Source organism: Haemorhous mexicanus, chromosome 2, assembly GCF_027477595.1.
Source record: "Haemorhous mexicanus isolate bHaeMex1 chromosome 2, bHaeMex1.pri, whole genome shotgun sequence".
Lineage (NCBI taxonomy): Eukaryota > Metazoa > Chordata > Aves > Passeriformes > Fringillidae > Haemorhous > Haemorhous mexicanus.
In genome coordinates this window covers 45301215-45328781 of record NC_082342.1, presented here as the reverse complement: position 1 = coordinate 45328781, position 27567 = coordinate 45301215, and the positions used below count along the sequence as shown (strand labels likewise).

General features: G+C 34.2%; 1 protein-coding gene across 1 annotated transcript in view; it reads right to left on the bottom strand.

Moving 5' to 3' along the window:
* Positions 1 to 27567, bottom strand: part of DYNC2H1 (dynein cytoplasmic 2 heavy chain 1) — a 145922-nt gene that overhangs the window by 88045 nt on the left and 30310 nt on the right. Inside the window, exons 39-63 of the mRNA XM_059838623.1 lie at positions 27045 to 27252; positions 26549 to 26678; positions 25477 to 25632; positions 24597 to 24856; positions 23716 to 23962; positions 22896 to 23047; positions 22235 to 22379; positions 20900 to 21002; positions 19452 to 19619; positions 19208 to 19332; positions 17804 to 18052; positions 16929 to 17037; positions 15817 to 15930; positions 14848 to 14990; positions 14046 to 14127; positions 12659 to 12813; positions 11639 to 11776; positions 9200 to 9313; positions 7868 to 8028; positions 7582 to 7705; positions 6850 to 6971; positions 5865 to 5951; positions 4369 to 4495; positions 2565 to 2706; positions 1911 to 2020 (exon numbers count right to left, since the gene is read on the bottom strand). Coding sequence (XP_059694606.1) covers positions 1911 to 2020; positions 2565 to 2706; positions 4369 to 4495; positions 5865 to 5951; positions 6850 to 6971; positions 7582 to 7705; positions 7868 to 8028; positions 9200 to 9313; positions 11639 to 11776; positions 12659 to 12813; positions 14046 to 14127; positions 14848 to 14990; positions 15817 to 15930; positions 16929 to 17037; positions 17804 to 18052; positions 19208 to 19332; positions 19452 to 19619; positions 20900 to 21002; positions 22235 to 22379; positions 22896 to 23047; positions 23716 to 23962; positions 24597 to 24856; positions 25477 to 25632; positions 26549 to 26678; positions 27045 to 27252 — 3671 coding nt within the window. The remainder of the gene's footprint in view (positions 1 to 1910; positions 2021 to 2564; positions 2707 to 4368; positions 4496 to 5864; positions 5952 to 6849; positions 6972 to 7581; positions 7706 to 7867; positions 8029 to 9199; positions 9314 to 11638; positions 11777 to 12658; positions 12814 to 14045; positions 14128 to 14847; positions 14991 to 15816; positions 15931 to 16928; positions 17038 to 17803; positions 18053 to 19207; positions 19333 to 19451; positions 19620 to 20899; positions 21003 to 22234; positions 22380 to 22895; positions 23048 to 23715; positions 23963 to 24596; positions 24857 to 25476; positions 25633 to 26548; positions 26679 to 27044; positions 27253 to 27567) is intronic.

Here is a 27567-nt window from a genome sequence, read left to right as displayed (position 1 = left end):
TGAGTGAAGGGGAGGGATCACCTCCCTCAACCTGCTGCCAATACTTTGCCTAAAGCTGTCCAGGGTACCACTGGCCTTCTCCTTGGCAAGGGCCCATAACTTTCTCATGGACTACCTGGTGTCTACCAGGACCACCAGGTCCTTTTCTACAAATCTGCTTTGCAACTGGTTGCTCCTCCAAACATGTTGGTACGTGGGGTTGTTACTATCCAGGTGCAGGACTGCATAATTCCCCTTCCTGAACTTCATGAGGTTCCTGTCAGCCCATTTCTCCAGTCTATCAAGGACCCTTCTGGGTCTCAGTCTTACCCTCCTGTGTATCAAAAACTCTGTCATAGTATGGCTTGGGTTGGGAAGTCCCTTAAACATCATCTAGCTCCAACACCCCTGCCAAGGGTGGGGATGGTTCTCACAAGATCAGGTTGCCCATGGTTCCAACACAACCTGACTTTGAGCACTTCCAGGGATGGAGCATCCACAGCTTCTCTGGACAACCTGTGCCAGTGCCTCACTACACTCTAAATAAAAAAATTTTTCTTAACATCGAATCTAAATCTCTCCTCATTTAGTTTATAACTATTCTTCCTTCTCCTCTTATTATCTGCACATGAAAAGACTTATTCTCCCCCTTTTCTGCAAGTCCTCTTTAAGTACTGAAAGGCTGCAATGAGGTGTCCCCAGAGCCTCCTCTTCCCCAGTTTGTACAACCCAGCTCTCTCAGCCTGTCTTCATAGCAGACATGCTCCAGCCATCAAGCCATCTTGGTGCATCAGCTATGTCTCCCAGTTTTGTGCCAGCAAATTTGCTGAAGCTTTAAACATGTATTTTCAACAATTCTCTGGCTCAGTCTGATAGAAAAGCATTTCCAAGTTTGGGGCTTTTTTTAGACTGAGTTCCAGTATTCCAAACTGAGTAGCTACACAGATCTCAAACTGAAATTCAGGGGAACTTGATGAGTATTCAAGCATCAAAAGATGATCAGCACAAAAGGCTGAGAACTGCACTGTAGATCACACTGGTAAAATATCACATCAAATTTCAGCTTTATGAGGACTATGAGGACAAGGAAAATTATTTGAGTTGATCGAGTGTTTTAAAAACCTCTTTACACATAGTGAGATTTTTAAGAGCTCAATCTATTCAACTAACAAAAAATATGAAAATAAGGTTTTATTGTAGCATATAAGTAGCTTTAATGGTACAAGACAGTGTTTATTGAAAAGCTTTTTAATCAAACTGAGAAAAGAATATACAGACCTACTAAAAGGATGAGAAAGCAAGATAAACTCAAACTGGAGAAAAATCGGTAACTAATTTGAATCATAAATCATCTAAGCAAATCACCTGTAGTAAATGCAGATTCTCCTCATGCCATTAAGCATTTAGTTCTTAGTAGATCTAATAAATAACTAAAATATTATATACATAATCATATATTACGTATTATATATATCTATATATATGATAAAACAGGATATTTTCCTTTTCTCAAGTATTATTAGACAGATACACACACACACATATATATATATATAGGTCTTGAAAGATATCTGCACATAGCATCTTCCTTTTTCTGAGAAAAAAAGCAATAGAAATTATATGCCAAAGTGAACATATACAGGACATATTATTCCACTGGTTGTTTTGGTGTTAATGACTATTTACACTTTAAACCTGAATAGACTGATACGGAATAAAATAGTGGCAGCAAAACTGAAAACATGTATTTTCTTTTACATATTTTTTCCTTTTGCTAAAAAATATCCATTGTTACATAAGTACTTATTTCTGTATGTGTGTGTGCTCTGTGATGCCAATAAAAAACACAAATTAAATAGTTCAAGTTGCCATGTTACTGGAATTTGTAAAAATTTAAATCCTTCCAAGACAAGACAAAAAAGCAAATTTACCTGCAAGATGACAAGAGCATTTTCTATTGAAAGGTCATCTGAAGGCAAACCTTCACTTTTCCAAACTAACTCCTCACTTTCTGTGCACAGGAACCGTCGTAAATCAAACTCTAACAAATGAAAGTTTCTGTCATCATTTACAGTCTGCATAGTTTAAAAGTATTTACCAGTCTATACAGAACAGAGACTTTGTCTATTAATAGAGTGCAAGTCTGTAGACTTGCCTTTAATCTACTATTTTATTGCTTTTATTGAACTTATTATGAATAAGTAGCAATGTCATAGAAATATTTTATAGTTTTGCTAACACAGAAATAAAAACAATTACTAAAAAAGCAGAAGCTTTTCAGAATGCACTGGCAAATTTACAACAGTTAATGTGAACACATTCATTTTTGTAAACTTCTTTTTAAGAAAGGACTGTAAAGATACAATTATTTATAAACATTTATAATCTTAATAATTTCTTAGAATGATTCTAAGAAATTATCTGTCAGTATCTAGAAATATTTATTGAGTAAGAAAACGTCTCTTCTCATTTGGGAGTACAAAGACAATTTAGACAGTTCATTAGAACTCACTGGCATTTCTCACTTCCTCAATCAAGCTTAATTACTTGCATGCAGACACTGACAAACACACACACAAAATTACTTTCAAGGCCGGCTGATTTGGTCCATTCATCCAAGCTGTTTTTCCTCTGATCCTCAGGAGCAGCAGAAAGATATGTAATAAATGCAGCTGCTAACTGAGCTCTTTTAGGCAACGTTGCCAGGTCATCTGTTATCTCTGACACCTTCAAAAAAAGAAGTACAGAAAATATAGGTGTTTTGCAAACAAAAATTGCATTAATACGTCTCATCAGTTACTAAAATGTCAGAAATAAGTTTGCCGGCCATTGGTAATATAGTTGAGACAGTTTCTCTTCTTGCATTTCAGGTATCTATACCTAGCTAAGACACATGGAAGTATGGGAAAAATTCCTTTCAGCTCTGGGCTACAGCATGCACAGATATTTCTGAGAATGTATCTGATAAAAATCCATTAATTTGATGAACAGTTCAACTTATAAGCCAATGGATAAATGGTATTATAGTAAGACAGAAAAGAAATGCATGATCCTAGTCACAGTATAACTTATGTACACAGACAATAAATACTATATGCAACTTTTATACTTACTGTTACTCACTGCACACTTACACGATAAAATAAATTTATCATATATCTACAAATAATTTATCTGCACTAAATCAACTCTGTTTTGACATGTTCAAGTATTTTGAAGAAAAATACAGTGTATCAACATCATATGTGACTGCTGTAATTGGTTTCAAAGTCCTGTCACTATTATTTTAACCAAATGGACATTAACAATAAATGCTGACACACAAAATAAAGGCAACGTTTTATTAGTTCTTCCTCACTTTAAAGGGAGAGAAATACTGCCTTTTTACTGTCTTCTTTATGGGATGAGTTCCAATTTATCTATTTGCCAGTTTAGTCTACAGCATACCATTAACAGATACTCTGAATTTTCTAATGTACCAAGATGAAAAACTGAGAGGAATCACTTTTAGAAGCATTTTAACGCTGGGGTTCAAATATACCCAATCCTTACTATAGCAGGTAGCTATATAAAGCTACTTTCAGAGGGAAATCTTCCCAATTTTTCCAGTGTGGTCGTCAACCTACAAAAAGGATTCATCTAACTTTAATTTTGGTTCTCCAAAAGGCAGGCATTTACTCGAATTGCTGAGGCTTTTCTCGGTATCAGTGGAGACACAGAATCATGTATCTCTGCATGAAGATTTCTTCTGAGATGATCTTCTGACCCATGAAAGTTACTCAGGGCTTTCTGGAGGTGACAGCTATTTTCAGCTTATATCTCTCTTCAGATTTTCCTTTTTCTTACAGGCTGTAGAAGGGCCTGTGTCTCCAAAGGCTTGTCAGTTTCTCTCAGATATATCATTTGAGTAAGTAAGATATGCTTACCTTCTGTACTTCAGCAGCAGAAATGTTTCAAGCATTAAAGTAAAGACTTCAAAAGCAAAACAATATTTTGGCTATACCTATATGCACATTCACAACACAAATGCCATGAAGGTGATACATTTTAAGACTGTAATTATTTTAAATCTGTCCCTTTGGCTGTATCTTAGGTTGGAGAGTCCAACTGCTTACATGTTCAGCCATCATACAATTACATTCTTGGGATTGAAAACCAGCACAGAATTTTGTATGTTTTCTATGAAATACTGCTGGATTTTTACACATTTGGTAGCAATGTTATAAGTAGAAGTTTCAGAAAAAATTAAAGCTTTATTTTCTAACAAGAAATCAAAAAATGTGCACTGGGAGACATGCAGAATGGCAGTAACTCACATTCTCCAAGCAGTGCAAAACTGTACTTTCAACTTATCAGCTATAAGATGTACTTTTGAAAATTTTCACTAACCTGAGTGCTCCATCTTTTGTGCTCCCTATCAAGTTGATTTATCAGTACCTCTGCAGCTTTCAACGTTTTCTGAGCTTTACTTAGTTCTGCTTCAAGTTTTGTTGCTTCTGTTGTTCTGTTCTGGAACCTGTAAAACAAACACTCTTTGTAATTGCCATCATGAACTACTAAACTTACCAACAGTTATTTTCAAGGAACCTTAATTGATTGAATTTGTCATGAATGCCTGGCTTATTGTTATCAGAGAACACAACTGCAGTAGTTCTTTTTTTTGTACCTTCTGCTTCTAATTGGTAGATGGGCTTGTTAGACTTTTACCTAACAAAATTAAGATGGATGCACAGGTGAGATTTAAAAAGGGATTTGAAATACAGACTATAATGTCTGAAAATCACTCCTTCTTCTGTTTGAACAACCTGACAATTTTAGTGATTGTGTAATGTTTTGTTCTGCATGTAGTCAGGACAACAGCAGGCTCAATGCTATTCCATATATCTGTAACTATTTGATAAATTTTATCAAATGTTTAAAAAATAGTATTAAAAATTCACATGGATGACTCCAGTTTAATTCACAGTAGTCTATTTTGTAAACTAATATGAAGTAAGAACTCATGCAAAAACCAGGCATGCTTTAGGTATTATTTCATACTGTTCAATATCTATTTAGTTAAGATTAATGTATAAAATAATTAATACATTTAATCCACCTATTCAAAGTAATACATTTATATATAAATTTCTAAATATATAATATAAAATTATAATATATATTTAACTCTAATATATAGTATTTAATTAATCTAACAAACCACTGTATAGCTGATTTACAAGAATTCAAGAATTATCCTTTTTTTTTATTTGCAGACTACAAAACATGACTTTTAGTACTATGTACATAAGTCAGGTTGCAAAGTATCTCCTATACTAAGTACGTAATAAAAACATCAAACTGAAAAACTTAAATTAAACAGAATATGGAGAAAGTATAAATGTTTACCAGATCTATTTTTATGCCTCTGTGAGTCATATACTTGATGAGAGGCTTTAAAAAAGGAGAGAGCTAACTAGCTAACTGTCAGAATAGCAGGCCATCCTAAAAGAAACACTGCCTCTCTTCAAGCTGGGATCAGTACAAGTTTTGTAGAGGAATGTTTCCAAAGTCCTAAGGAGTCATTGAAGTCCTCTGTGATTCAGTAGGTGATAAACACAATTTCCCTTTGACATCTACAATGCCCCCAATAAAGGCTACCAACACAGTCAGTAGTGAGAAGCAGGTACTTTTAAGGAGCATTTATTTCATCAGATCAAGGAGATGAATTGTGATCTAACAATATTTATCTCCACTGAGAGTACAGATTGCCGAAGCATCATTAATTCTGATGTAAATACCTTGCAGGAGAGGAAGTTACATTTCCTTAGATAAAATTCATTATTCATATTGTAAAATCATCCATGTCTTTTATTTATGTCTTGAATTAAACACACCCAACTTACTTGTCTTTCAGTTCCAATACTTTTTGACCAACAGAGTTCAGAAGATCCTCTAACTTCCGTTTTCTGTCTTCAGTTTTCTTGAGATTACTATAAAGATGTAACATTTATTTTAAGACTATGGAACCAAGGGGAAAAAAAAAGAGCAAATATAACAGGAAAGTAATTTGCACAGAGATAGTTTAAAGATGTTCTTCACTGTGTTTTATTTTGAAATATAATATTTTCACATGTAAAAACTTTGAGTACTTCTCATCCCATAGTTTTTAAAATGGAAACCAAACACCCCATTCCTAAAGATCAGAACAAATTCTTCTCATACAGAATTTTAAGACCTGGAAAAACAATCAGTACAGATTCCTCAGGTTATGGATGGTCATAGGACTATGTCTTGTCTTTCTGATCCTAAGCAGAAACTGATAATGCTTGGTGCATGAATGAAAAAGAGGAACTGTATACCTCATAAAATAGCATGGGTTTCACTGAGAGAGTACATTTTAAGCATACCTGTGATGCTCATTTCTCCCTGACAGTGTTCAGCTGAGACAGATGACTCATGATTGTACAAAAAACATCCAAGGTGTAGCTTCCAGGAAAAAGAAACTATTGCACGCTTCCTTCTTCTCTCTCAGTATGTACGTTTTATTAACTCTCGATGAGGTTATCTTTTATCTTTTGTTTTTAATAAACTTCAATTCACACATTGAATTGCAGAATGGTTAGGGTTGGAAATTTCAGAATGGTTAGGGTTGGAAATTACCTCTGGAGATCATCTAGTCCAATGCCCGGCTAAAGCAGGATCATGTCCAGGCACAATTTTAATATCAGAGGAGGAGACTCCCCAATCTCTCTGGCAGCTTGCTCCAGCACTTTGTCACCCTCAAGTAAAGAAGCCTTTCCTCATACTAAAATTCCTCCTTGGCAGCTTCAGTTTCCCCCACCACCACTAGAATTAAAACCACAGATTTTGTAATAGAGTCTAACTTACGCTTCCAAGCCAGCTTTTTCTTTTTCCAAAGGCTGAATTCGTTCTAAGACATGGGAATACTGGATGTTGGCATTCACCCAAGCTGCTAATGGAGCAGCTGCAGCACTGGCTCGTTTAGCATTCTGAAAAATTCAGTACAAGAAAAGTTGTTATAAGAAAGTCCTCGAAGTATAATGTAGAAGAGATAAACACAGGATAAGTAATGGCAACAGATTTTCTAGTTACCAACTTAAATATGCTAATAAGCCAAATCTTCTAATGAACTAATCTTTTAAATTGTTACTAAGATTGTATTGAAGGCCATCAATCCATGTAAAAAACCACAGTGGGTATTTTTACAACTATGAAGCTAAACTGAAATTAACAAGTTTTAAATCAATGAATGATTTATTAGACTCTTACTGGTACAAGGACGACAAAGGAGCCAGTTAGAATTCCTTGGTCTGAGTTTTACTTTATAGCAGTAGGAAAATCTTTGAGTACTTGACTCCATAATGACTTCTTACCCCACCCCTTCACACTCATCAACCAAATTTTCACTTTAGGAGACAGTATGCAACAGAGTTATCTCTGCTATACCTTTATCTGTTTATACTGACAAATTCTGTTCATCGCTTTTTCTCTAATTGAATTTAATCCTAAAAATTTTGCTGGCAAACCAGGCAATAGTTTCCCTTCTTTTGGTCTTTTTTTGGTCTCATTGTCATTTTACGTAATGCAATCAGGAATTACCTTTGGATCAAAAGATGCTCTGTTTTTAGAAAGAAGTTCTTCAACACTTGCTCGTATTTCTTTTGGAATATTACGGGCATCAAATGATTCTATGTCCTCCCTTACACTTCTTTTGGCCAAGAAACTGTGAAAAGAATTAAATAAATAAGAAAAGAAGAAACAAATGTTAAATAGGTTACTTCCATATGAAACCGAGGAATTCTGAGCACAGGATTCCTGAATACAACAGAAAGTAGTTAATATTGTAAATTAATGTTTAATTTTAAAGGTTAAATAAAATTCTTACCTCTTCATGCTCACCCATGATGTATCAAAAATCCCCATCAGGCGCAGAACTCCCTCTAGAATGTCTCTGATTATGTCAGGGGGCATCCGTAGTGACCGGATTTCTAACAAAGCCTCTGGCTTTATATTTCCAACAGCCAATTTAGCTTCACTAACCAATGGCTTAAAACATGAATGAAAACACATTAAAAAGAGGGATGAGCATACGAGAAACTGAACATTTCCTGTTCCGGTTTCCACACAATTTCTTGTTCTTTTTAAACACTTTATTTACTATTTTATTTATTTACTAAGAAACATTGATGCAGATTCATGTTTACAAGTTACTAAAAAATTGCCATGTATTTATTAAGTGATAATAAGTTTACTTCCACATAAAACAGTATAATATAATCTTGACATTGTGATACAGGTATCTTTTAATAATGATGCTAACTACTATTTATAGGCATGACTGGGGATCTCTCTGTAAACATCCATAGAAGTACAGGCGACAAGAGCTTTTTATTTCCAGGAGCTAAACAAATCCTTCACCCTTATCAACAAAGCAACAAAATGGTGAGGAAACAAAGTTACAAATTATTATTAAAGACTGTGCACACCTTGCACATCCTTCATATTTAGCAAAGACCACGGAATGGGTCTAATCCTGTAGTTCTATATCTCTTTCAATACAAGGATATAATTCCTTGGTACCCATGATATGTAAAAGGAAAAAAAATTAAGTTGTTGTACTGTTCTCTTAGTCTTTAGTACAAATTTTAAAAGCATAGTATGAAGAATACAGACTAAAAGCAGTGAGTGAACACACATACTTCCCAGAAAACCTGATGCTTAACAGCTGTAAAATCTCTTGAACAAGCAATTTGCTGGAGCACCATTAGGATTTATTCAGGATTTAGTAATAACTGTAAATTATCTCCCACTAAACTATGTCCGTTCCGCTGATCATACAAAGCCCTATATTAGCAGCTTGATCAAAGCAAAGTAATGTAGTTGGTTTGTATAAAACATGAGTAATTGAAAAATATTATATAAAATCAGCAGAACTCAGCTAGAGAGCATGGCAGCATAGAAACAGCAGGGGAAGGCAAGATTTGGCTTGAAAATTCTTTCTGTAATTACTATCTAACAGAACACAAATGCCAGAATGACAATCTCTATTTGCAACATGGCATACTGTTTTCTAATGCATAAAAGTTTAATTATCAAAATAATTTGGAGCAAAATTTAAGAATTGCAAGGATAAATTCTGCAAAACCATTTTGTACAGCAGGACATAAGCCAGACAAAATCAGACTGCAAAATATTACTTTTCCTTATCAGCTCTTACCTGAACCTCTTTCAGTTCATCTTCAATTTTTCTTTTTCTTTGTTCTATTTCTGCAGCCTCTTCTGCTATTCGGTGTTTTAGTTTTTCCATTTCTGCTTTTTGCTCACTAGCACTCTGTAAAAAAAAAAAAAAATCCTTTAGTTTGCAAATTTACACAGACTTTACTCCTTTAGGTCTCTTATTTCTTTTAGTCTTCATTATAATAATTTGCACAATACCAACTACAACAAAATAGCTGAGTCTATTTGATATTAGGCAGGCTGGCTAAGTAAATAAACTATATGGAATAAGCATAATTTGCTTTTACAGTGTGTCCTTTCCTTTCTTTACCACAGACCAGATCTTTATCTCTGTGAGGCTCATTCTGACTTTTTTCCCCTTCTTTCTGATTTTCCATTCCTATGTCAGCCTTCCCTGAAAATCATAAGGATGAGAGCCTAACATTCTTACTATATTTGAAAGTACTATTTTCCTTTCATTGTCTTTGTCCTGATTCCATTTCTTTGCCAATTTCTTTCACAACACCATCTTTTTAAAACACTCTTTTTCGATCATGTTCATAAAAGCCGAAGTATTGGAACTATAGCTTATTAGCCTAGAATTCCTAATCATGGTAGTGATTCTTTACTTGTAATTTTGTACCAATCTGTCTGTAAGGATAACTGTCTTATGTCATACAGTTATTTTGTAAATTGTTTGGGTTTACACTTTTTTTTCTGGACTTGTACTGTACCGACCAATGTCTACAGTAGCTATTACACATCTCCAGGAATCCTAAAATCTTCAGTACAACAATTAAAATCTAGTCCATAAAATCACAGTAGAAAGGACCTTAAAAGTCTTTTATTCATTGAGGATAAAGGTATAACATAAAATATCAATACTCTAGGCTCAGATCACCTAAAAGATAAAGACAACGAAGCCCAGAGTTTGTGTTTTTCCAGTATATGACACATTATCATCACCAGCAATTGTCAAGCTGAGTTGAAGCTGCAGCAGAAGGTAACAGATGCATAGAAGCAGAGAAAATCTTTAATAATAATCCTCTGAGCACTTAACCCAAGCTACAGATCAGCATGTTATTGAAGATTACATTCAAATCCATAAAACATTAGCTACATAAAACTAGATTAGACATTTCATGCAAATGAACATGTACTGAATGATCGCTCTGAATAAGAAAACCTTAACATTCAGTTGTAGGTCAAAAGCTTTCCTCTGAAAGGAGATTAAAAGAGACTGTATGTATTAGAGCTCTCTCTGTTATATAAGCTAGATCATTTGAAGTGACATTAAAATGTTAGAGGGTACCTATACTTTATGCTAATCTAAATAATCAGATTTCCACTGTAATTTTTCTGATGTCAGTGGGGCCATCATGTTTCATTGCTTTTGGTCTATCCTTTGATTTTCTCCTACAGTGTAGTTTGTGCTACCCACATACCTGTAACTCTAGTAACAGCAGATGCAGATTTAAAACTGAAATCATCAACACACCAAGCCAGTCATCATTATTCAAATTCATGTACTACAGACAGATAGAGCCTAAAAGTACTAAAAACTGCCTATAGGAAGAGACTTACAAAGGATAGAAGTAATGGACCTTTAAAGCACTGTGAAACAAATGGCTTGAAAGACCTGGCATTTATTCTGCTGCATACAGAGAATGTCTTTGATATCAAACTTTAGACTGACCAGACTAAGCAGTAACAAAACAAAAACAAAAAAAAAAAAACCAAACCAAACCAAAACAAACCCAAAAAACAACAGTGCAGTGACAGCAGAGTCATTACAGTTTACCCTACATTTATAATTCCAGGAAGTGTCAATGTAGAGACCTACTGTCTACACAATTATTTGACTTGACTGAGAAAACAGTACTAAAGAAAATTACCAAATTTTGAAAAAAAAAGTCTTCCTCTGAGCTGAAGAATAAAAATTCAAAGAGTGATAAATATAGAGATATTATCTAACCTTCTCTGAGGTTAACTTCTTCTGAGAACCAGACCTCATGAAATACATATTTTCTAATAGTTCACAAATTTAGTTCCCGGTATTTGTTACTTAAAATAGTGCTACTTGTAAGGATTTCAGTGAAATTTCCTATCCAGGATAAACATAAAACCATCAGTTTGGATTTACAAAGTTCTAGGAAAACTTTCAGACAGACTAAACTACAACAGTGAACACTACTCAGGTACAAAACTGCACTGATCTCTTCCTACTCAACCAGTTCTAACCTGATTTAAATTACATAATCCTCTGTCCTGTTGCAGCTTTATTCACGTCTCACGCCTTCCCTTAGGCAAATTCTTGTAAATGCATCAGGTTTTGTAACAGTCGAAAAGAACACAAAGCATAGGCAGTTACAGAGACTAAAGACAGAGAAATAGCTTTTTTTCTTTTTCCTCCCACTTTTGATGTGATTGTATACACCACCTGCATAGATACTGTAATTTCTTGCAGAGCAGCATCAGCTTCATCCTGCTTCGTTTTGAGTAAAATGCTTTGTTCTTCAGCTTTCCTGTTCAGTTCATCTACCAGGGCTTTAGCTTCATTCAGCTTTGAAACACCTGCCTATAAAGGTTCATAAGAAGCAGATATTTAGGAACAAATTTTAAGTGGATTTAAATAAATCTTTGCTACAAATAGTATGGACAAAGAATAATGTTGACTAATCTTTTTTTTTAATTAATTTTCACATTTTCTTGATATTATTCAACCTAAAAATTAGATCTGGTAATTCTAGCTGTGTTGCTCTAAGATCTATTACTACAGCCAGAAGATAAAAAAAAAAAATCTTAAAATAATAAACTTTTAATGAAACAACAACCAGCATGTAATATTTTTCCTAGTAATTCAATAGCATTTCAGTTAACTGATATTAATTCAGTGTAACTATATCTCCCCTAAAAGCAAATCAATAAAAATTAAACAGAATGAAATAAAATAGATTATCTGATTTCTACATATTTGAACACTCTAAAAAACATATATATAAAATAAAGTTTCAATTACGCTCAAAATTGCCTATTTTCTTTATTCACACTTTCTACATTGTTTACTTAATGCTAATTACATAATACCAATAATTCAAGATATACTTGAAAAAAAAATTATCTGGAAGATATTTTGATTGAGGATAAACATCTCTAATTTTCCAGTAAATTATTACCTTTATTTAACAGAGCATTTAACAAGAAAACATGCCCAGTCTGATACGTTCTTGAGAAAAGTATTAACAAAAACAAGAAAACCACTTTTCACTCTTTCAGGCACTTGAACAGAGAAGGGCATTAAGATTGATATTATTTCTCTCCTGAAACCACAGCATGAGCAGTTGCCAATAGAGGACACATCACATAACCATGCTAGCAGCTACAGCTCATTAATACAGGAGACATTTCCTAATGCAAGAATATATTGAAAAAACATATGTTAAGGGTTTTAAACACATACCTGCAAGTGGTTCTGCCTTTTTATTAGCTCCCTTCTTTTGCTGCTATTGATGGTACTGTATACACGAAGGAATGTCATATACCTGCTAGGTGTTGCTCCGTACATTTTACATGACTCGTGGATTGCCAGAAATGACTTCAGAAAATCAGAATGACCTGTATAACACCATTTGTTACACAGATAAAATTATACTGAATTTTATCTCACATTAAAATAACTAAGAAAAAGCAACAAATATGCTTGCTTTTTGAGATATGAATTACGAATATTCAAAATAGCACAAATACTACACTTTTTTTAAGTACTTGCAGGGAAACAACATGTAAATACATTTGAAATGCCTATTTCTCAGAAGGAAATACACTGAAATTGTTTGCTGTTTGGAAAAGCCAGCAGAATTAATTGCAGACTACTGAAGGCTAATCGTCTAAGAAACTACTTCTACAAAAATTGAATTTTAAAATACTTGGGACTGTTTTAGAAATAAAGCCCATGTGTTTTTGTCTTCTCCCTTATCTCTGATAACAGGCAAACTAAAAGGTTTCCCTGCCATTCAGTTTATTGAACAGTTTCTCAAAATACAGTAAAATAAACTGTATTACCCTACAAAAGAAAAAATTGCTAAAGCATATCTATATCTAAATGAATGCCTCTAATAAGTACTTCGGCCTAGATTAATTATGATGATCTAGGATAAAGAGGGATGGTAATGTGAACACCAAATACTATTTTTGCCCATTATTCTGATTGATCGATTAAAAAGCAATATAAACCAAGAAACTCCAAGTGATCCTCTTACTATCTTATATTCTGTTAGTTCCATGACCTCTAAGTGCTACTTTTATAGAAAGCGGCTAAAAGTGGTATTCTGCAAGTGAGTGTTGACATTGGTCTCATAGATTGCTTTTGAGACACTCTTTTTAACATGGCTATATTTGAAGCCTTCTGATAAAAACTAATTATTCTGAAAGAGAGGCATTACTTAAACAAAGTAGTTTTTGAAATTAATAAAGTAAAATGAAAATCTACAAAAAGAATAATGAAATATATAAACTGAAAAACTCTCAAAACATCAAATTTTCAGGTTGTGAAATAACACCCACACAGAAGAAAGACACTGACCAAAACAAAATACAGCTAAATCAGTGCATAAAACTGAATATATACAGTGATTGCTTGTGACAGAAGAGACTGCATTTGATCAGCCAGGATGTATGTTCCAAACTAATGTTCCCTTGTGCAAAAAGCCTGCCATGTGAATAACAACAAAGTCTGTGAATATGCTGGTAAACACATACTCAAAGTATCTATGTTATTATCTATGCTCAACAGGGGATCAAGTGTTTAATAACAATAATAATAACTAGTAGGTCTACCTAAATATTACCTGAATGTTTTTTCTTAACTTCTTTGTGTGTTTTTCCAGTCTTTTCTTGTTCATCTGAATCACACAGAAGCATTTCAGGTATCTAAAAAAATCACATGATTTTTTGTATTAAAATAATGAACAATGACAATCTGAGTGAAAATTAAAATTAAAAAAAAACCCCACAAACCTTTAATCTAGTTTCTCTTTTGAAAAGACTGAAAATTATTAGAATAAGCAATCTACAGAATACTTTTAGCATTAGAAAGATAAATTCTGCCTTTCCATGTCACTGATAACTTCCTGTTCTCTCAATTGGAAGATATTTACCCCAGAGGCACTGCCACCACTGCTGTTGGGCTCAGCCCTGGCCCTGGCCAGTAGCACATCCTTCTTGGAGCCAACTGGCATTAACTCCACCTGACATGAGGGAAGCTTCTGGCAGTCTCTCACAGAAGTCACCCCTGCAGGCCAGCCTGACACCAAAACCTCGCCACACAAACAAAACACATTGGCTTTAACATTTTGCTTGTAGTCTGTATTTTGTTCTTAAATGCTGAGTTTGATCAGAGTCATAGTAGTCATCATGTTGTTCAAGTCAGCCCACAGAGAGAACAAAACATAATGTTACTGGCAAAATAACAATGCTAATAATACTTCACTGTTCTGTGGAATTTTCCACCTTTGTGTAAGTGTACCAAGGGATTAAATAAGTATAGTGATAATTATTCCTTCACAACCTTAAATATCTTGACCTTATTCACAAGAGCTCAGTTCTATTTAGAGATACTAATTTAAGAAAGTCACAATTAATGCAACTTACCTTTTTCATACTGTCTTCTGACCAGGTTTCCATCCATAAAACCTGACATTTCTTATACAGTGCTGGATTACTTTCACAGTTTATTGTGAAATTTAAATTGGTAGAATCCATGATCAAGACAACATGCAGATTTTGTTGGATCCCTAAGAAAATGCAACAATTTTTAGTAAATAATCTGACTACATGATGGTATATTTATTGCAAATACAACATAATTTACTTTTTTAAAAATACTTATCACAAGGCAATTTCTGAAAAAAAGAGCCTATAACATCAAATCACACTAGGAAAGGAATGTTTGTAAGAAGAAACTTATTAAGTACCATGAATTCTCATTATCTGTACTACAGATAATGTACTACAGTGCATTTTTTAATTCTGAAGAGCTGGCAGTATTTAAGTGGAAAGCACTAGTTCTCATTCTAATTCATGCAGCCCAACAGAACCAATCAGAAGTACTTCCACAGCTGGTTGCTATGACTGTATTCTTTCTGTCATATTCTTTGATTTATTTCCAAACTATTAAATCTTCTCATTGGGCCAAGGAAGAAACACAAATAATTAAGAAAACTATTAGTAAATTTGCTTATAATTACTCAGAATCCAAAGTGATTTCTTGGTATAATTGATCAAGAGAAGAATTCTCTGTTACTAGATAACTGTAAAAGCTATACCAACCAGAAAATAATGGGGAAAAAGAGCTTTCTTCCTTCTAATTACTTTCAACAGCAGATTTCATAACATTCGCACAACATTCATCAGTACAAAATTTCAGACAGAAAAATAAATTTTCAGCTGAGGGTTCTGTGCCCTCAAATATCACAAATATTATTCATACCTGCTATTTGATTACTAATTAAAAGTAAAAACCGCACACAATTAAAAGACTATGTTAGAAATTATATGTCCATGATTATACCACTTTTTAAACTTCATATTTAATTATAACTTATAACTCTGTTGACATACGGTATGTGAAGTAGTTGAAAATTGGTCCTGTAAATCCATCTTGTGAAGCCTGATCCTTCAGAGGAGATAGCAACGGCTCTAATTCTTCTACTTTATACAGCCCAGGAACTTCTCCTATTTCAAGAATGAATTTGAGTCAGATAAAACACACTATAATTCTTTAAATTGCTTTGCAGGTCTCCCTTGAATCCTCTGTATAGAGAATTCAAATTTCATAGTTTTCACCTCTCTTCTTTCTTGGCTATTATCCCACGTACTTAACAATTCTTTTCATGGTATCATGGAAACAAAAAAGAAACCAAATTACAGTGATTCTATTTAACAGTCTACTTTGTTTACATTGCTGAAATGTGGTTGAAAAAAGCTCTTTCAAATTTACCCAAAGACAGTGACCTTGTACTGCATACAAAACAAATCAAACCACACTGTCATACACCAGGACACAGGAACATGAAAGTGAGTAGTTGTCTAGATTCTCAGACAAAGTTTTAACACTGGATAATCAAGATCTGATACTGTAAGTAGATCTGGGGTAGCACGTGAGAGACAGGAAAATCTGGTGCTCTTATTAATCAGCTCTTAAACTACTGCAGTTCCAAAAAAAAATTCAGCAACTTTGACTCAGTCCTTCAATGATCCTCTCTCTGATCCAAGTACAAAGCTGGACAGTAAAATAAAGTCACTTTTGTTATTTGTTACTGTTGTTTATCATCTCATTTCAGAAAAGTGAGTTTTGCTGATGGCTGTTTAATTAAAGAACTCAATCTATACAATCTAGTAAAGCATTGGAAACCTCTCAATTTTGAGTTTTATAATAAAAGGGAAGCAGAAGAGTAGAATGCATTTTCAATCTGCTATTACACTGCTATCAAGAACTCCTTTGAAATGAATTAGAGGAACTGCAAGCAGTGTACTATAGGGTAAATTAAAGGACAACTAAGTGGACCTTGAGTCATGTTCTTACATATCAGTACTCTAATCAAAAGAGCATAGTTTAGTTAACTAAACTTTCTGATAGAGACATAAATTTAGAAAACATCATGTCATTCTGCCTCGTTGAGCTAAATTTGTGTGGTAAAAGTAGCTCCATACTCTCTTTGGACTTGACTCACCTGAGGACAGTAAACTGTTGACCATCTCCAGGAAAGTGGAATGAACAAACTGATAGTCTTCCAGCAGCAATACCACCTGCTGGGCTTCAATGCCTGCAAGCTCCATCACCTAGGGAAGACACTTAAACCTCAGTGTATTGTCCAGAAGAGAATGATAATCATACAATATCCTGAGTTACACAGATCATAATCTTTCCTTGGCTAGATATTACATACACATTTTCTCCACAGCATCTGAACTATTATATATTTACAAAATATTTCCAGGAGATTCAATTAAAGAGATATCAAATATAAGGAATATTTTACCTAGATATACAGCTTAATAATGAAAAAATAATTAAAACAGGCTCTTTCATAATATAGAGTATATTTATGTATATGACTCAATGAGAGAATTGTATCAATCTTTTGTGTAGGCAAAGATTTAGAATTTTCTTCAGCATAGCTGAAGGTAATGAGAAACTGTTGATTCAAGGCTTGCATCTGGTTTTAAATAATACGTACGCTTTCATCAATCACTAAAATTTTATTTGATTTAACTACTATTAGATCATAGTAAAGACAGAAAATAAAAGTATGGAAATATATACATGAAAAAGCTTTTCATATAAATATTCACATAAATTTCATATTTATAAGTTCTACAACAATCAAAAAGAGCTCTGGTATTCCAAAAAGTGGATTTTCGATTAGTTACTTTAAAGAACAGTACATACATCTAGAGTGAGAACTTCTAAAAAATTACTTGCTTCATTTAGAATGTCATTTTTCTTCTCACAAGACCTTTTGTGTCTTTCAAAATTCCCATATTCTTTTTTTTTCTTTAACATACACCTACAGCATTACAAAATAGATCAAACTGAGTGACTTACATATTTAAGATCAGTTTTGAACTGCTTCAGCTGATAACCTCTGGAAATTTTGGGAGTAATCAGAACAGCTCCATGCATATGACTGACTAAAGAGGTAACTGTCCGACGACCTACACCACTCCGTCCTGCCAAAAGAAGTGATCCTCCAGGAAAACTCAGCACTCTGTCCACTTTGGACACATAACTGAGGACTTCATGGAACAGTAAAATATCTATCTCTTTTTTGTCCCGTCCATAATGAATTATACCCTATTAAAAAAAATTTTAAAAAAGGAAAAAGAATCTGATCACTAATAATAAATATAAGCAGTGAGATATGCAAACATCCAACATTTTAAGATTTAGAAAAAAAGGGCTTAAAAGCTGAAGAGACCACACAGGGCTCCATTCAGAAATTTTTTTTTTTCCACAGAATTTAGAAACCTCACATACCCTTTATGAGCAATAAATATATCAAAAATTAACATATCACACTACGACCAGCACCAGAACACCTTGGAAGTCTTTGATATATTGAAATAGGAATCTACCACTGAACTAATTAAAACTGAATAATGGACCAGAACAAAGACTGAGCTGTGTCTCTGACTACAGATTAATTAATAACTCAGGAGAGTGTTTTAGGCACCTAATTGCTGCATAATTGCAGATTATGGAAGTTCCTAGTGAAAGAAACACAACAACAGATCCAATGATTAAATTATGACCTTGTTATACTCATTAAAACCTCATCTTTGAAGCCAAATGTATCTGTGCAGTCAGGAAAAAAAAAAAACAACAAAACCAACAAACTCCCTTCTTATTGAGGCTATTGAATTTCATAATTTCCCATACAGTGTATTGGTCACAAGTTGGCACTTAAGGAGAGGTGGTAGATTCCCATCTGCAGTCCATCAAACACTATGACTAAGGGTGACAATCTCAAAACTCTCACCTGAAAAATCAAGATAGCCTGGAGGAATTAAAATGTTTGCATTTCCTCATCAAGTTCACTTTTTTGTACTTTAACTACTTAAAGGCATGTAAATCTCCAGCAGTTCTTAAAAAAAAATTATGGAACCATATTGCAAATTCAAAATGAAATCATTTAATAAAACACTTAGGAACTGAAACAATGCATAAATATATATGGACATAAATGTTTCTCAAAGCGTTGGTTCATCAAACTGTTGTAAATCAGCAGGAAAGGCAACTGATGTCCATTCATCAACCTAACCTTCCTACATACTTCCTACTGCCTGCCACATAACATCACAAGTCTTCCCTTCACCAAATGCAAAAAAGTGATTCTTTGAACAGGAGGCAGCCCCCACCATAAACCTGGTTGCTTGCATGTTACTCTTAGCAAAAACTCTCTAGAATCATTGCTGTGTATATTCTTCATATAGTTTAATCATGCCTCACTTTTTGAATAACATCTTTCAGGTCTGTTGAGTTTAGTCTGCCAAGTGGCCTCCCATGCGGTGGTAGTGCCTGGCCTGGTGTGATGAATGCCTCTTGACAAGCTCCCCAAGTTACATAAAAGGTATCTGTGAAAAAAAAGGAAACTTTTGAAACTTCAGGTGCTCAACTCATATGCTGTCTAACTTGACTAGGCATTTCCTAAACAAATATTTCAGGTTTCTGTGGTAGGCTTCGAATGGCTTACCTGCCATATTGTCCAGAACATCTGAGCCCCAATCACCTTGAAACACATTGGTCAAAATGTTATCAAATACTTGAAGTTCTTTTGTGCCAACAATTCTGTCACGGAACAAGCGGCGTGCTTCATAAGCAAGAACTTCCAATACAAAGTCTGCAGTTTGTGTCAACGAACCTACAGAATTTAATGAGAGAATTAATTTCATATATTTATAATAGATTTTCAAATTTCTATTTTAAAATACGAAATTGAAAATGAGCAAGAGAAATTACATACCAGCAGGAGAGCATCAGTAAGGAAGAAATAAAGAGAAAAAGTAAACATTATGAAGTGCTTTTTAATAATTTCTTTATGGATCATTACAAGATAAACTGAAATACATTCTATTAAAGCAAGTTCTCTCTATTAAAAGAATATATTAAAATATATATTGAAATATATTCTATTAAAGCAAGTTCTCTCTATTATAACAAAAATGAACAAGGTGTTGCACATAAAGTTAAAATTAAAAGTCAGTTTTCCAGGCAATGAAACCAAGAAAATCCAGAAGACATTTTTAAAAGGGAAGAGAAAGACTGATAACAAATACTAAACTAATAATAAATATCCAACACAGTCTGTATTAGAAAATGCCAATAGAGACTCCAAATCTTAAATACTCCTTACAAATGTAAAAAGTAAATAACAAGCCTTGCTGTTCATCACTGGAAAAGCATGTGCACATGTCAACGTTAAGTACAACTAAGAAGTCCTTAAACCAGCTGAGATTACCCATTCATTGATTGTCAGTGCAGCTTTACTGACATCATTCAAGATGCATTTACCATCTCGTGATCCCAGAAAAGTAGTGGAAAGGGAGCACAGCATTCTTATCACATTTATCCTCTTTAGGCAGCCCTCAATGCAATCTTCTAATGAATGTAAGAGCTAAAGCATAATGAGTACTTGCTCTTGATGTAGTAATAATACCAATTTCAGAAACAAAAACAAGATTAGAAAGTCTATGAAGTATGTGTATAAACCAGGTTTATACAACCAGGTCAGCAGGACAAGCATGAGAGGCAAGGCTCTGGGAATACAGAAAACAATACATATGCTCAAAAAAACCTATGCTCAAAAAAACCTCAGCACAAAACACAAAAAAACCCAGAACAAAACACTGAAGAGTAGGGGGCATAGTTCAAATTCCCATAGTAAGAATGCAGTCCCAACCTATTAAATTCCCTTAAACCATAAATAGTTCCCACACATATTTTAAAACATCATTGGATTTTTTTAAACTTGTTTACTCTTATGTTATGCAATGAACTGTCAGGCATTTTTTCCCTCTACTGAGTTACAGACAGTTCACAGTTTAAAAAGATCAATGTGGAGCCAACAGTAAGACTGACATCAATAATAATCTAGGCCATTTTAGAACTACTTTATTATAGAAAATCAAATAAGTGACTTACCACCTTCTAAATTGTATCTGAATAAACCAAGAACCCACTGAGTAAGAATACATGGTGTAAAAAGGTAATGACTGTGATCATCAACTGTGAATTTTGCTCGTACCTAAAAATGGGAGTTACGGAAAGGGAAAAAAATGGTATTGTAAAATGTAAAGTACTTTTCTAAGGTACTAGATAGTTTAGTTTTCTAGTTGGTGAACATTTAGATATTCTATGAATGCACTCCTTGTATAAATCTTGTTTTCTGAACATGAATGATTTTTCTCAGAACAATTTCCCTGTACCATTTTTTGATGGAAACAACTCTACATCTCACCCAGGACTGTTAGTGCAGCATGATTAGACAAAATACATAATTTTTTTAAACAATACCAAATATGAAACACAAAGGCAATACTGAAATGTAATAAAAACCTACCTAAATTATTAACATTTTATCACTAAAGCCTACCTAAATTAGTAATACTTTCTCACTACAAAATACTTCATATTACTCTTCTTACAGAGAGGATATTCGAATTTACAACTACATCTTTAATTCAAGGAATAACTGCTTTCATCAGCTATTTGATCACAGTGAAATGAGACTTCAACTCATATTTCTTGGAATACATCAATAATGTCATATGAAACTCCTGCTAAGAGGTACATGCTAGCCAGTGACTAAGCCCACTTTGTAGTCAAAAGGATCATGTCTATACCATGCTTCTGCCTGGATGGGGACATTCATACATTCTACAGCAAGCACCACACAGTACTTTCCCCAGTAAGGCTATGTACTGATTAAGAAAAGCAAGTAGTTAAGCATTTTGCGAGACAGAAGTTCTTAAAATTTCAAGTGGGAGGCTAAAATGAACTTGTGTCCAGCTGTAAACACCTTCTTTTAACAGTGCACCATTGTAATAGGTAGTCCTTGATGTTTGTAAAGGATGTCACCTTCATATCTCCTTCTGTGTTCACAACAGCATCCGTAACAACTAGACAAACAATCATCTGTTGCACCATCTCCTCATCCATTAAGTACTAAAACACTACCATCCATATTTTACAAATCAGAAACTAAAAGAACAGAAGTGTTAAGATGTGAGCCAAAATCCTAAAACAAATCTGTGGGAAAGCAAGAGCACTTACTGCTTACTCTGCCCGCTTCTAATACCTAAGATTTTCTGAAAATAAGAAGTTCCAAAATTGAAATCAACTTTATTAAAAAGATTTAAACTTAGATTTTAATACTGATAAACCTTTTTACTTGCTTGTTAATATCAAAAGCTTATTATTTGTAATAAAATATTTGAACTCTCCATCTCCTTGAAGAAAGAAGAAAGGTTTCCATACCTGTTGATAGATCTGAACCATAGATCCTGCTAGCTGATGTATTTTTGGTAAAGAACCCCAAACAGGGTGATTCTTTAGGTTTTTCTGTAGTACAGGTTCCAAGTAGGCACTATAAATAGTTTGCAGTTGTTCTCTTTCTGGATAGCTAAAAAGGGAAAAAAACCTAGTCATTATGGACTTTTTCTGTTTAACTAAAACTGAGTTAAACTTATATACACAACTACTGAGAAATTTCACTGGATAGCATTTCCAGCCAGCAGCTAAGAAAAATCATGATTTTATTGCATTAGGGCACTCAGAAATTTTATAAATATATCTGTTGATATGGTCAAACTTAAATAAATAAACTTCAATTTCTCTAACTTTATAACCAAATACCACCTTAACATAAAGCTGCAGAAAGCAGTTTACTGCAAGCAAAATTATCCAACAGGAAACATATTTCAAACACTTCACTACCAACAGGCACCCACAGATTCCTATTAGCTGGATTCTGGTGCCAAGAAGCACCAAATAGCAGCAAATCTGACAATCACAAACTGTGAGAAAAGATGAAAGACTGGAACAGTCACATCTTTGTAAAGACTTAATTGACAAGAGGTCCTTATAAAGAGAGGCTGAATCTGAGTTCTGAGAGTTTGACTAATTTACATATACTTACTCAATTGCACAGAGACGAACAATAGAAGTAAATCTGGAGGTAAGTTTATGTCTGCCTAATGTTCCTCCAGCTGACATGGAAGCCACAATTTGGATGTTTTCTAAACCAACCCATTCCAGATTTTCATCATAAAATCCTTGATATGTAAGAACCTTTAACAAATAAATACTTCATTAAAGGAAAATCAACAAAGTATCATAAATAATAAAATATAATAAAATAGTGAGAAGTATACCATTATTTCTGTTGTCTTAATTGCCTGAAGTGTCTTAAAACTTACAATTTTGTCATCTGCAGATTTGCAGGACTCCATTGTCCCAATCATCAATGAAGATGCTAAAACAGATCATGGCTTCCAAATAGATTCTGTACCACTGACGATCACCCTGTGGGCCTGGCTCTTCAGCCAGCTTTCAACCTACCTCACTATCTGCTTATACAGCCTCTATCAACAGTTTTTTTTTTAAGTATCTTTTGGGAGACAGCATCAATGGTCTTAGTGAAGCCCAGGTAGACTCTCTTCCCCTCATCAAGCATGACTTGCCCCTGGTGAATTCATGCTGTCATTCATATGCCTACTGCACTGTAACTCACTGAGATGAATGCTGTCTTTATTTGTTTATAAATACCAGCCAAATAAAAATGGTATCTTATTTCTGGCTGACACCTACATAGTCTATTAAAGCACAAACAAAACCAATGCCAATAGAGGATGCAGGATTTTAACACTGAAATTAATCAATGTAGGTATTTACTACATACAATAAATTATATCCAGTTTACTTGAGTCTCTTTCTAAATAATAGACGTAAGTGTTCACCTGCTGCAGAAAAGCCACGAGAGTGCTTGTTCCCCATTTATCAGGTTTGGGTAGATTGATGTCTTTTAAGTACAAAACAAGCCTTTCACAGTCCTTTGGTCTGTACACTCGTCCAGTGTTTGTGCTGATTACAATGCAAGTTTGACTTAATTTCTGTAGAAGATGTTGAGAAGTAGTCTGTGCACTGCAGTGAACAGTGGCGATCTGAGCAGAGCGGAGCTGAGAAAATGCATAGTGAAGCAGCATCCTAGAAAACCAAACATGTACATACATATAGGCATAAATATATTAAAATGCTGTGTATCCAAAGATAGTTTATAGTTTTTGAATTAAAATGCATATACTACATTCTATATTAATGGAATAGGTGGAAAATGAAGTTTGCTGAATTCAATATTCTTGCCTTTAAAACTGTAACATTTTCCATTCACAAAATTCAATGGAAGTGTAGTGTATACAGCTACAAAAAACAAACAGCTAATTTAATACCTTGGTTTAGTGACCCAAAACATCCAAATAAGGAATCTAATAAAGGCAACAGGATGTGCTAAATTGAGTTGCCTGCACAAGGCATCCAGAGCCTCTTGAAATGAGACTGGATCTCATGTGCCTCTAAGCTGTTGCTCCATGACAGTTGGTTTTCCAAAGATCCTGTTTCATGTCTAAAAGCTACATTCACATATGTTGGATGCACATGGACAGACTGAACTGTCCCTGTAGAGCTTCATAATTTACTTACTTGCCACTACATAAGGTTTTTTTAATTAATGACCTAAACCAGTCATATTCTATCAGAAAGTCATATGATAAAAGCATTATAAAAAAAATTACAGATTCTGTCAAACAACTAGAAGTATATTTAGTTAAAGACTATTTTTTACCCCTTTCCGCATCCTTCAGGACCCACAAGAAGAAATGGCTGCTTATTATTAATATCTAGCCATGGTCGAAAGTAATCTAAACCTCTCTGCATGTCAGGGGTTTGGATGACAGGAAGGGTTTGGAGATTACTGAAGTCATCAGCTGTTAGATTCTCGGGTTTTTTCAGCTGATACAGCATTAGCTCTCCAGTGTCAGTGTCATAATATGTGTCCAGGGGTTTCCTCGGATCAGGAGGAGACTCTTGTGCCCAACTGAAGATCTTTAAAAAAATTAAAATAAAGCTTCGGTTAAATCCATATTCCTAACAACAAGATCTACCATTTCAAGCTAGTCTAAACAATGTTCAAAGAACACTTACGTAAAATCAAACACATAATTCTTTGATTTGATAGTTTGAGGCTGCCTTTGAAAATTAATTCATATCATACATATGCTTTATGACTAAGTCCTTAACTGAACAATAATATATGACTCTTCCACTTTTCATAACATAAAGAAATTAAAATAAATTTTATTTAGAAAAGTTTTAATTTTTTTTTTATATTAGGCATCCTAATAAAAAGAATACCCAAGAATACCTTCATGATGAAAAGGAGGTAAAGTCCTGTTTCTACTTCAAGTATTCTGAACGGAAAAACACCCCACAAAAATAAATCTGAATTACATATACAATACATATAGACAAACACAGTCTGCTGCGGTGGGTCCTGGCACTAAGCAGCATGGACAAGGGCATTTCACTGTCTCTTGGTGCAGGACCAAAGGATTGCTATCTGGGACGGATGCACTGTACCAGTGACACATAAAACATTCCTTTGCTTCTCAGCTATTTCCCTACATATTACACAAATCCAAATCAAATTAGAGCACAGAGATTACCTCTTTTGCAAATTCTTGTCGTGACTTCATGTTGAGATTGCCACCAAGACCACGTAACAAGTTAATAATAAACTGTCCACGATCAGTACTTCCATGAAGATGAGACAGTCCATTCATCACAGTTCCAACTAAACTTGTTTCCACTACAAAGTCATTCTGTAAATTGAAATTTGTAGTAGATTTAAATATATTCCTCAATATAAATGTTATGTATTGCTAGCATGCTTTTGCTACTCATTGCTTTTTGACGTTTACACAAATGAGGTAAGATCTCCACACTGCTATTGTTCTAGAAAATTCACTTGACATTAAATTATTTCTAAGCATTGCTATGGTGGTTTTAATTCCAGACTATGACTTAATGTAATTTAGGATAAGCAAACAGAACTTTCCTCACAGATTTTGAGAATCTATAAGGAATAAACATAACTGTACACTGAAAATCTTCCTTTTGAACAGATTATTTATGGATTTTGCTCTTTGGCACCAAAGGGAATTTGCAGCCTCAGGAAGAATGCCATGGCTTTTACTTTGTTACTTTAAAAGTTTAAAAAATGCCATGGGTAAAAGATTTCGGAGGAAAAATAATTAGAAGAACACAACAGGACCATGTATGTTCCCCAGGAGGAGATAATGCACATCACTTAAACACTAGCACACTGGCCACAGCACACTGGCCACTTTAGAAAGTCTCCTAAAAAATATTTTCAGCACATAACCTACTTGATCAATGCAAATTCAACTCCTCCAGAAGGGGAGTATGGGGAGCAGCATTAATGTGGTCACAGCACCAAGCCTGCCAGAGTAAAAGAAGGGTTTGGACAAGGCTTGCAGGTGTATGGTTTGATTCTTGGGGTGACCCTGCACAGAGCCAGGAATTGGACTTCAGTGATCCCTGCAGGTCTCTTCCAACTCAGGATATTCTACAATCCAATAATTCTATCAAAAAAATGCTGAGATTTTTTTATATTACAGTTCAAAACTTAATCTGTACGATCCATTCAGTGCTAAACTAGAAAAATGGACCATACTTAACAGAAGCTGAAATTTGATTAAGTATGCATTTACTAACCTTCTTTACAACCCAGTTTAAAGCCTTTTCAAAATAGTCCCCAATCCAATTTTCAAGGTTGTATCTGCATTCTTCTGGCTGACTCCTTACCCAAGACTTTATTAGAGCATTAAGATCTGTATCTTCATCACTAAGTCAAAACAAAACAAGATTCAGATAAATACAATACACCAATGTCTTTAAATAGATTTTTTTAAAGAAACAACAAAATTCCAGAAAAAGTCTAAAAAAATATTTTAACAATTTCTAACCAATATTTAAAGAATATTGGGCTCTCTGGTAGAGAATTCACAATGTCTGTTAGAAAAAATATGAGATATTTCAGTCAAACTTTAAAACAAACACCACAGAAGGGATATGCAACCTAAAGAAACTTCCCCAGTGATTGACTTCCTAAATGTAAGCAACTAATCAGCTGCTCCCTTCACTTGAGAATACCTTTCAAGTAAGTCTATATTTGCTCACTCTAAAAGAATGTAATGCTCTTCTGGCTTACCTCAGAAAGATCATTCCCATTCGAGATATTGTAGCAGGAGAAGCGCAGCTAAGGTCATGAGTTTCAAATATAAAGTTGACATTTGAACCAAACTGAATTCTTTCTCCACTGGGCATAGTCAACAATTTGTTGTCATCCAAAACAGAATTCAAAGATTCAATCCATTCAGGATCAATATCACCATCGCAAATTATCCATGAAGTAACATCTATTTCCAGACAGAAAAATAAAATATCAAACCCAAGAAAAACAGTTCAAAAATATCACCCCTTGCTATCTTAATGTCATCTATTATTCTTTCTTCATTATGACTTACAGTTCTATGAAGACACTCCTCACATGCTTTACCTTCTGCTGCCTATTTTTGCTTTCTTATAACAAAATTTGTAAAAACTGTACCGAGGCATTTGGCTACAATTGTTACCAGAAGTTTTTCTTGCCTTATGCTATCCACAAACAATATCACAATATGAAGAAGTGCTTGAAAAGGAAAGATTTCAGTAATTTCAGTGTCACACCTGCA